The 10,402-nt window shown below is 41.3% G+C and overlaps 1 protein-coding gene across 1 annotated transcript; it reads left to right on the top strand.

Annotated features, from left to right (window-relative positions):
• Window positions 1-403: 403 nt before the first annotated feature.
• Window positions 404-9,888, top strand: LOC139749281 (uncharacterized). The gene is made up of 2 exons (XM_071663005.1): window positions 404-3,883; window positions 9,835-9,888. The coding sequence occupies exons 1-2, from the start codon at window positions 404-406 to the stop codon at window positions 9,886-9,888; spliced, it is 3,534 nt and encodes a 1,177-aa protein (XP_071519106.1).
• Window positions 9,889-10,402: the final 514 nt, after the last annotated feature.

The following is a 10,402-nucleotide window of genomic DNA, read 5'->3' as shown; positions in this document are numbered from 1 at the left end:
GGAAGGCCTGTATGTTGGGTGGGGACGACTGGTGGAGAGTTGCAGTGCCCCGGTGTGAGGCAGGGATTTAATGTTGGTGATCCTGGAGCTGTGTGGCACATGGTCCAGTCTCAAGAATGTTATGCCGGAGTACACCATTGTGCTAGTAATTGTGACCCTGAAGCTGTGAAAAGTGATCTCAACTCCAGTTTCACCTGTGTGCTGATAGGGGAGGCACTGTGTGAGTAATTGGATGTAGTAAATAAGACATTGTGATAATAATGTATATGTGTGGGTGTTATATTTTGTAATTGGTACCGTGACATGTACTCTTATTACAGGTTGGACCTAGATTAAATACAGTAACGACCAGTGCTGTCTCACTCACACCTTGGTAAAACAGTCCAACACATCCCCTGCCAAGATGGATGAACAGGTGATGAAGGAGCGGACCATCGCCAAACGCAAGTTTATTAGGAAGGTCAACTTGTTAAAGAATGCGCAAGGCCGGGATGACCGCTTGGAAGTGTTACGAGGTAATTATGATGACGTGTGCAAAAAGTTCCTTGAAATTGAAAAAATTAATGAGCAGTTAGCTGAGTCTCTTGATACAAAGAAATCAAATTATGATGTGCTCATTAATGAACTTGATACTTATATCATTGATATTGAAAGGACAAAAATTCAGGCTCATGCAATAATAGCTAAAGTCACAAAGAAAGACAAAGCCACTGTTAACGAAATCCACAAAGTGAGAATGCAGCTATTAACTCTACCACATTTTGATGGCAAGATTCGTGATTATCCCACATTCTGTAAAGACAATGAAAGATTAATGAAATCAGTATATGAAGATGATCCATATGTGTTGCGATCCTGTCTGTCGGGGAAGGCATTGGAGGTAGTTCACGGGGTGGATAACTCTTTTGATTCCATGATGAAAAGGTTGGATGCCAGGTATGGCAATCCAGCAAGACTAGTGCAGTCAGTCTTAAATGACATAAAGACATTAAAACCAATACCCAAGGACAATCCACGGAAATTCATGGATATGGTGAGCATAGTTGAGAGAGCCTCTTTAGATTTAGAGAAAGTTAATTTGTCTGAAGAGATGAATACTGTTACTATGGTCAGTCATATAGAAAAGCTTCTCCCACCAATGCAGAAAACAGAGTGGACTAAAATTTTGCTAACTCTAAAGGATAAAAGTAAAATGTTTGAGGAGTTACTGAAATATTTGTTGAAAGAGAAACAAGCACTAGAATACATGAATGATGACATTAGGGCAACTAACCCTAATAGTAAAGTGCATGTACACTCAGTGAACCTAGACAGTGAAACTGACGTATTCACTACAGCCATAACCCAGCTTCATGGAAAACAAAGCAAGATGGAGGAGTGTTTAGTTCATTTATCTAAGCAAATCTCTATGTTAACTGGAAATATGTTTGGAGTAGAGTCTCAAAGACCAGTTGAATGTTGGTACCATGGCACATATACACATGATATTACTCAATGTACGGTGTTTCAAAAACTTAACAGCAAGGAGAAGATTGATGCCGTATATAGGATGGGTGCCTGCTTCCTTTGTTTACAGTTAGGTCACAGGGGCCGTCAATGTTCACAGAAATCTTTATGTGTTGAATGTGGGAGAGGCCACCATCAGATTCTCCATAAATGTTTTGGTAAAGAGCAGGGATACATAAACAGCAGTTTGTCACCAAAAAGGGGCATTTTGTTAATAATAAGTTCAGTTTATGGTAACACACGACCCATAACTACCCTCTGGGACTCTGGTAGCAATACGTCACTCATAACAGCTCGTATGAGAAAATTTATGGCCTTAAAAGGGAGAAGAATAAATTTGGCTGTTACTAAAGTAGGAAATGACTATCACAAATTGGAAACATTGGAATATGATGTTCCTCTTAATGATTTTCAAGGCCAAACTCATGTAATCAAAGCTTGTGGAATCTCAGAAATTACCTCAGAAACAGGACATGTGGATATGGGTAGGGTGGCAGATTTACTAGGAGTACAAGCTAAGAACATTGAACGTCCATATGGCAATATTGATCTATTGATCGCCGCTGATTACTGCAAATTGTTCCCATCTGTGGTCAAAACTGTAGGTAACCTCCAACTATTGTGGGGACCATTTGGATACTGTATTAGAGGTTCGCACCCTAGATTAAAGGTGAAAGGTGTCGACTCTGCTCATGTTCTTGTTACGATTAATCACATTGCTGCATGTACGGTAAATGATTTAGTTGTTGAATCAAAAGCCAGTGTTACGAGAAGGCTTGAAGACTTCTTCTCTGTAGAAAATCTGGGGTCAAGTTGTATTCCAAAATGTGGCAACTGCAAATGTGGAAAGTGTCCCCTTGGAAGTAACAAATATTGTCTTAAAGAAGAAAGGGAATTGTCTCTAATAACACAAGGTTTAATACATGACTCAAAAACAAGTCAATGGACAGCGTCCTATCCATGGATAAAATCGCCAAAGACCTTGCCAAATAACTTCACAGCCTGCATGGGCAGACTTAAAGCTACAGAAAAGAGATCAGCAAAAAGAGGAGTTGCATATGCAAAGGAATATAGTGATCAGATCAGTGCCATGGTGGAGCGAGGTGTAGCTCGAAAATTGACTACAGATGAAATCAAGGACTATCAGGGCCCAGCACACTACATCCCTCATCATGAAATATTAAGACCAGACTATAAATCCACTCCTATCACAATAGTGTTTAATTCTTCTGCCTTCTACATGGGACACGTCTTGAATGACTATTATGCCAAGGGGCATGATATGCTGTGTGATCTTTTTGGCATATTGCTTGGGTTTCGTCAGAGTCCGGTAGCAATTGTGGGAGATATCAGTAAAATGTATAATTCTGTACTCCTCTCTGAACCGGATAAAATGACCCACCGGTTCTTGTGGCGAGATATGAACACTACCAGGGAGCCTGACCATTATTGTTTACAGACGGTAACTTTCGGTGACAGACCCAGTGGAGTGATTGCCATGACAGCCCTCCATAAAACTGCCGAAATGTTCAAAGACGAGTACCCGGAAACAGTTGCCATGATCATTAATAACTCATATGTGGATGACATTCTTCATTCATGTGAAATTGCAGAGGAAGGTCTTGAAAGAATGAAAACGACCGAAGAGATCCTTAAAGGAGGAGGATTCCAGATGAAACAATGGGTAATGTCTGGAAGCCATGATATGACAGAAGATTCTAAGATAATTGCTACTGAGGTTGAAAAGGTACTAGGGATGATTTGGGAACCAAAGAAAGATCAATTCTCTTACAAAGTAAGGAGTAACTTTTCTACAAAACGCAAGAAGATCCGCACTGCTCCTGATCTAACAGTAGAGGAAATAGTGCAAAAGATACCCAAACTACTGACAAAAATGATGATCCTAAGTCAAGTGGTGTCACTATACCACCCTCTAGGCCTTCCTACACCTTTCACGATACGATGTAAGCTATTAATGAGACATCTCATAACACGGAAACAAGAATGCAAAGCTGATGAGCAACTGGGTTGGGATGAACCAATCCCTGATGCAATGCATGTGCACTGGGTTAATTTGTTCCAAGATATGTATGCCTTGGAGGATCTAAAATTTAGGCGATGTATAAAGCCTGATAATACGCTTGGTAACCCCACACTTGTCATTTATGCCGATGCCAGCAATATTGCATACTCTACATGTGCATACATTCGCTTTGAACTGAAAGATGGCACATTTTCTGCTCAATTACTCGTAGCCAAGAGTCGAATTGCTCCCATTCGGCAAATAACTACTCCGAGACTGGAGCTTTGTGCAGCAGTATTGTCTGCTAGGTTACGGAAGGTAGTAGAAAAAGAAACAAGTTTTGTGTTCGATAGGGTACTACATCTAACTGACTCAATGATTGTAAGGTCACAGATACAAAATGAATCACATGGATTTGGAGCTTTTGTTGGAACAAGGATTGCGGAGATTCAGACACATACTAATACTAATATGATAGAGTTGATAGAGATGCTCTGTGGAAGGTATTAAGAATATATGGTGTGGAAGGCAACTTGTTAGAAGCAGTGAAAAGTTTTTATCGAGGATGTAAGGCATGTGTACGTGTAAGAAGAGAGGAAAGTGATTGGTTCTCAGTGAATGTAGGTTTGCGGCAGGGGTGTGTGATGTGTCCATGGTTGTTTAATTTCTTTATGGATGGGGTTGTTAGGGAGGTGAATGCAAGAGTTTTGGAAAGAGGGGCAAGTATGAAGTCTGTTGGGGATGAGAGACCTTGGGAAGTGAGTCAGTTGTTGTTTGCTGATGATACAGCGCTGGTGGCTGATTCATGTGAGAAACTGCAGAAGCTGGTGAATGAGTTTGGTAAAGTGTGTGAAAGAAGAAAGTTAAGAGTAAATGTGAATAAGAGCAAGGTTATTAGGTACAGTAGGGTTGAGGGTCAAGTCATTTGGGAGGTGAGTTTGAATGGAGAAAGACTGGAGGAAGTGAAGTATTTTAGATATCTGGAAGTGGATCTGGCAGCGGATGGAACCATGGAAGCGGAAGTGGATCATAGGGTGGGGGAGGGGGCGAAAATTCTGGGAGCCTTGAAGAATGTGTGGAAGTCGAGAACATTATCTCGGAAAGCAAAAATGGGTATGTTTGAAGGAATAGTGGTTCCAACAATTTTGTATGGTTGCGAGGCGTGGGCTATGGATAGAGTTGTGCGCAGGAGGATGGATGTGCTGGAAATGAGATGTTTGAGGACAATGTGTGGTGTGAGGTGGTTTGATCGAGTAAGTAACGTAAGGGTAAGAGAGATGTGTGGAAATAAAAAGAGCGTGGTTGAGAGAGCAGAGGAGGGTGTTTTGAAAAGGTTTGGGCACATGGAGAGAATGAGTGAGGAAAGATTGACCAAGAGGATATATGTGTCGGAGGTGGAGGGAACGAGGAGAAGAGGGAGACCAAATTGGAGGTGGAAAGATGGAGTGAAAAACATTTTCTGTGATCGGGGCCTGAACATGCAGGAGGGTGAAAGGAGGGCAAGGAATAGAGTGAATTGGAGCGATGTGGTATACCGGGATTGACGTGCTGTTAGTGGATTGAATCAAGGCATGTGAAGCGTCTGGGTTAAACCATGGAAAGCTGTGTAGGTATGTATATTTGCGTGTGTGGACGTATGTATATACATGTGTATGGGGTTGGGTTGGGCCATTTCTTTCGTCTGTTTCCTTGCGCTACCTCGCAAACGCGGGAGACAGCGACAAAAAAAAACTAATACTAATGATTGGTGGTGGGTGGCCACTGACGGCAATGCTGCGGACTACGCCACACGGCCGCAGAATCGTAGAAACCTAAGATCCGATTCAGAATGGCAAAGGGGCCCACACTATTTAACTTTACCTATTGATCAGTGGCCAATAGACAAACCTTGTATAAAGGAGTTACCAGATAACAATAGGGTATCACTACAATGTAACATCAAACAGGAGGTAACACCCATGATGAATATTGAAAGGTTTACCTGTTACAAAAGAATGATAAAGACCACTGCTATAATCCTTTGCATTATTAGAAAGAAAACATTCAGAGGAATATTGCATACATTCACTGCCGATGATGTGAGAAAGGCAGAAAGGTACTGCGTTAAGATGGTCCAAAGGGAATTCGTAGAAAATTGGAAGGAAAGATTCAAAAGGCTAGGACCCTGTAAAGATGAAGATGGGATCATTGTAGTAGGGGAGAGAATCAGCAGCTGGTTGAAGGACAATTGGAATCAAAACCAGTTTATGTTACTCTCGCAAAACCATCAGTTTACCCGACTATACATCACTTACTTACACAACACTGATCACGGGGGTATGGACCTCACCTTAGCTAAACTTCAAAGTAGGTTTTGGGTACCTAGAGCACGAAAGGTGATCAAATCGGTAAAGGAGAAGTGTGTAATATGCAGAAGGTTAAACAAAGTTGTGATAGGACAGCAAATGGGGCAGCTCCCCCTGAGAAGACTCAAACCATCACCTGCATTCTTCAATACCTCCTTGGACTTGTTTGGACCATTAATGATAAGAGACACTGTAAAACGGAGAACTAGGGCCAAGGCTTATGGAGTGATATTTACATGCCTAGCGAGTCGTGCAGTCCATGTTGATCTGATGGAAGGATATGACACACAGAGTTTCTTGAATACATTTCGTCGGTTTGTTTCCATGCGGGGTTATCTTCACATCATGCATTCAGACATGGGAACACAGTTAATGGCTGCCAATAAGGAAATCAAACAAACTAACCAAATATCTCAAATCGGGCTTCATAAAGGTAAGACATGGTCATTCAACAAATCGGCGAATGCACCCTGGCAAAATGGTGCATGCAAATCTCAGATTGAGACGGTGAAACGGCTGCTTGTTATAGTAGTGGGCGAAAATGTACTAAGCTTCGGCGAACTACAAAGTGTGTTTATATGAGGTAGCAAATATATTGAATGAACGCCCAATCGGACTGAAACCTGGATACGATATATCTTTGGGTGCTTACTTGTGCCCTAACGACCTCCTGCTTGGTCGTGCAAGCAACAAGGTACCAAGTGGGCCCATGCTGGAAACGACTGATACAAGGAAGCGTTTCAGTCTTGTACAAAGTATTGTAACCTCGTTTTGGAGGAAATGGATGAGAGACTACTTCCCAACCTTAACTATCAGGCAAAAATGGCATACAGAACGTAGAAATTTGCGGGAAGAAGATGTTGTTTTAGTGCAAGACAGTGATTTGATTAGAGGAAATTGGAAGTTAGAACAGGCTGAAAGAGGTAAACCAAGCAGGGACGGAAAAGTACGAGATGTAGTATCAAGATACAAAATCTCGAAGTCTGACCCTATGTGTGATGGGAAGGACAGATTGATCAACAGATCGGTTCACAGACTTGTGGTGCTGCTCCCCATTGAGGAGCAATAATTGTTTTTGCTTGTAGTTGTGCCGGGAGTGTACTGAGGATATCTCAGTATGTCCTATTGGTCAAGTTTTCTTTGAATTAAATAGATAAATTGTATTATCATAACTATATTATTGTTATTGTATTAACTAAATTTGTAATTTTCTTATGTTTTGCATACAATTTGTACTATTATTTTGCTAATGAAATATTGTATTTCTCTCTCCCGTTTTGGCCACGCCTCGCAACCATACAACATTTTTGGAACCACTATTCCTTCAAACATACCCATTTTTCCTTTCCGAGATAATGTTCTCGACTTCCACACATTCTTCAAGGCTCCAAGGATCTTCGCCCCCTCCCCCGCCCTATGATTTACTTCCGCTTCCATGGTTCCATCCGCTGCCAGATCCACTCCCAGATATCTAAAACACTTTACTTCCTCCAGTCTTTCTCCATTCAAACTTACCTCCCAATTGACTTGACCCTCAACCCTACTGTACCTAATAACCTTGCTCTTATTCACATTTACTCTTCACTTTCTTCTTTACCACACTTTACCAAACTCAGTCACCAGCTTCTGCAGTTTCTCACATGAATCAGCCACCAGCGCTGTATCATCAGCGAACAACAACTGACTCAATTACCAAGCTCTCTCATCCACAACAGACTTCATACTTGCCCCTCTTTCCAAAACACTTGCATTCACCTCCCAAAGAACCCCATCCATAAACAAATTAAACAACCATGGAGACATCACACACCCCTGCCGCAAACCTACATTCACTGAGAACCAATCACTTTCCTCTCTTCCTACACGTACACATGCCTTACATCCGTGATAAAAACTTTTCACTGCTTCTAACAACTTGCCTCCCACACCATATATTCTTAGTACCTTCCACAGAGTATCTCTATCAACTCTATCATATGACTTCTCCAGATCCATAAATGCTACATACAAATCCATTCGCTTTTCTAAGTATTTCTCACATACATTCTTCAAAGCAAACACCTGATCCACACATCCTCTACCACTTCTGAAACCACACTGCTCTTCCCCAATCTGATGCTCTGTACATGCCTTCACCCTCTCAATTAATACCCTCCCATATAATTTACCAGGAATACTCAACAAACTTATACCTCTGTAATTTGAGCACTCACTCTTATCCCCTTTGCGTTTGTACAATGGCACTATGCACGCATTCCGCCAATCCTCAGGCACCTCACCATGAATCATACATACATTAAATAACCTTACCAACCAGTCAACAATACAGTCACCCTCTTTTTTTAATAAATTCCACTGCAATACCATCCAAACCTGCTGCCTCGCCGGCTTTCATCTTCCGCAAAGCTTTTACTACCTCTTCTCTGTTTACCAAATCATTTTCCCTAAACCTCTCACTTTGCACACCACCTCGACCAAAACACCCTATATCTGCCACTCTATCATCAAACACATTCAACAAACCTTCAAAATACTCACTCCATCTCCTTCTCACATCACCACTACTTGTTATCACTTCCCCATTAGCCCCCTTCACTGAAGTTCCCATTTGCTCCCTTGTCTTACGCACTTTATTTACCTCCTTCCAGAACATCTTTTTATTCTCCCTAAAATTTAATGATACTCTCTCACCCAAATTCTCATTTGCCCTCTTTTTCACCTCTTGCACCTTTCTCTTGACCTCCTGTCTCTTTCTTTAATACATCTCCCACTCATTTGCATTTTTTCCCTGCAAAAATCGTCTAAATGCCTCTCTCTTCTCTTTCACTAATAATCTTAATTCTTCATCCCACCACTCACTACCCTTTCTAATCAACCCACCTCCCACTCTTCTCATGCCACAAGCATCTTTTACGTAAGCCATCACTGTTTCCCTAAATACATCCCATTCCTCCCCCACTCCCCTTATCTCCTTTGTTCTCACCTTTTTCCATTCTGTACTCAGTCTCTCCTGATACTTCCTCACACAAATCTCCTTCCCAAGCTCTCTTACTCTCACCACCCTCTTCACCCCAACATTCTCTCTTCTTTTCTGAAAACGTCTACAAATCTTCACCTTCGCCTCCACAAGATAATGATCAGATATCCCTCAAGTTGCACCTCTCAGCACATTAACATTCAAAAGTTTCTCTTTCGCGCGCCTATCAATTAATACGTAATCCGATAACGCTCTCTGGCCATCTGTCCTACTTACATACGTATACTTATGTATATCTCCCTTTTTAAACTCACCCTTGCATTCAAATCACCCATCACTGTAACCCGGGCTCGTGCATCAAAACTACCGTACTGAGAATATCTCAGTATGTACTATAGGTCAAGTTTTCTTTGAATTCAATAGATAAATTGCATTATCATAACAATTTTACTGTTATTGTATTAACTAAATTTGTAATTTTCTTATATTTTGCATACAATCTGTGCTATTATTTTGCTAATGAAATATTGTATTTCTCTCTCCCGCATTGGCATGAGCTTGTCGCTGTTCTTGCGTGTAATGTTGTGACGTAGGAGTTGAGTGACGTGGACAGGATGGAAGTGTTGTCCAGGCCGTCAGCTAGCGGCCCTTCATTGTTTCTCGATAAGGCCTGTATGTTGGGTGGTGACGACTGGTGGAGGGTTGCAGTTCCCCGGTGTGAGACAGGGATTTAATGTTGGTGATTCTGGAGCTGTGTGGCACATTGTCCAGTCTCAAGAATGTTATGAGGGAGTACACCATTGTGCTAGTAATTGTGACCCTGAAGGTGTGAAAAGTGATCTCAACTCCAGTTTCACCTCTATGCTGATAGGGGAGGCACTGTGTGAGTAGGTGGATATGGTAAATAAGACATTGTGATAATAATGTATATGTGTGGGTGTTATATTTCGTAATTGGTACTGTGACATGTACACTTATTACAGGTTGTACTTAGATTAAATAGATTAACGACCACTGCTGTCTCACTCACACCTTAATGAAACAGTCCAACACATCCCCTGCCAAGATGGATGAACAGCTGATGAAGAAGCGGACCATTGCCAAACGCAAGTTTACTAGGAAGGTCAACTTGTTAAAGGAGGCGCAAGGCCGGGATGACCGCTTGGAAGTGTTACGAGGTATTTATGATGACTGTGCAAACAGATCCTTGAAAATGAAAAAATTAATGAGCATAGCTGATCTCATTGATACAAAGAAATCAAATTATGAATATGCTTATAATGAACTTGATACTTAATCACTGGATATTGAAAGACAAAAAAAATCATGCTCATGCAATAAATACTTAAAGTAACAAAGAAAGACAAAGCCAGTATTAACAAATGCACAAAGCGAGAAGGCAGCGATTAACTCCAACACATTTTGATGGCAAATTCGTGATTATCCCACATTCTGTAAAGACGTAATGAAAGATTAATGAAATCAGTATATGAAAAGATCCAGATGGGTTTTAGCGATCCTTCTGTCGGGGAAAGCATCGGATGTATTTCA

Source organism: Panulirus ornatus, chromosome 7, assembly GCF_036320965.1.
Source record: "Panulirus ornatus isolate Po-2019 chromosome 7, ASM3632096v1, whole genome shotgun sequence".
In the NCBI taxonomy this organism is placed as follows: domain Eukaryota; kingdom Metazoa; phylum Arthropoda; class Malacostraca; order Decapoda; family Palinuridae; genus Panulirus; species Panulirus ornatus.
This window is presented reverse-complemented; position numbering and strand designations above follow the sequence as displayed.

Bases quoted from the DNA above. Each gene is read 5' to 3' on its own strand.
- LOC139749281 (XM_071663005.1), top strand. From the start codon at position 404: ATGGATGAACAGGTGATGAAGGAGCGGACCATCGCCAAACGCAAGTTT. The intron at 3,884-9,834 runs GTACTACATCTA...CACTTATTACAG, and splicing joins CAAGTTTTGTGTTCGATAGG to GTTGTACTTAGATTAAATAG.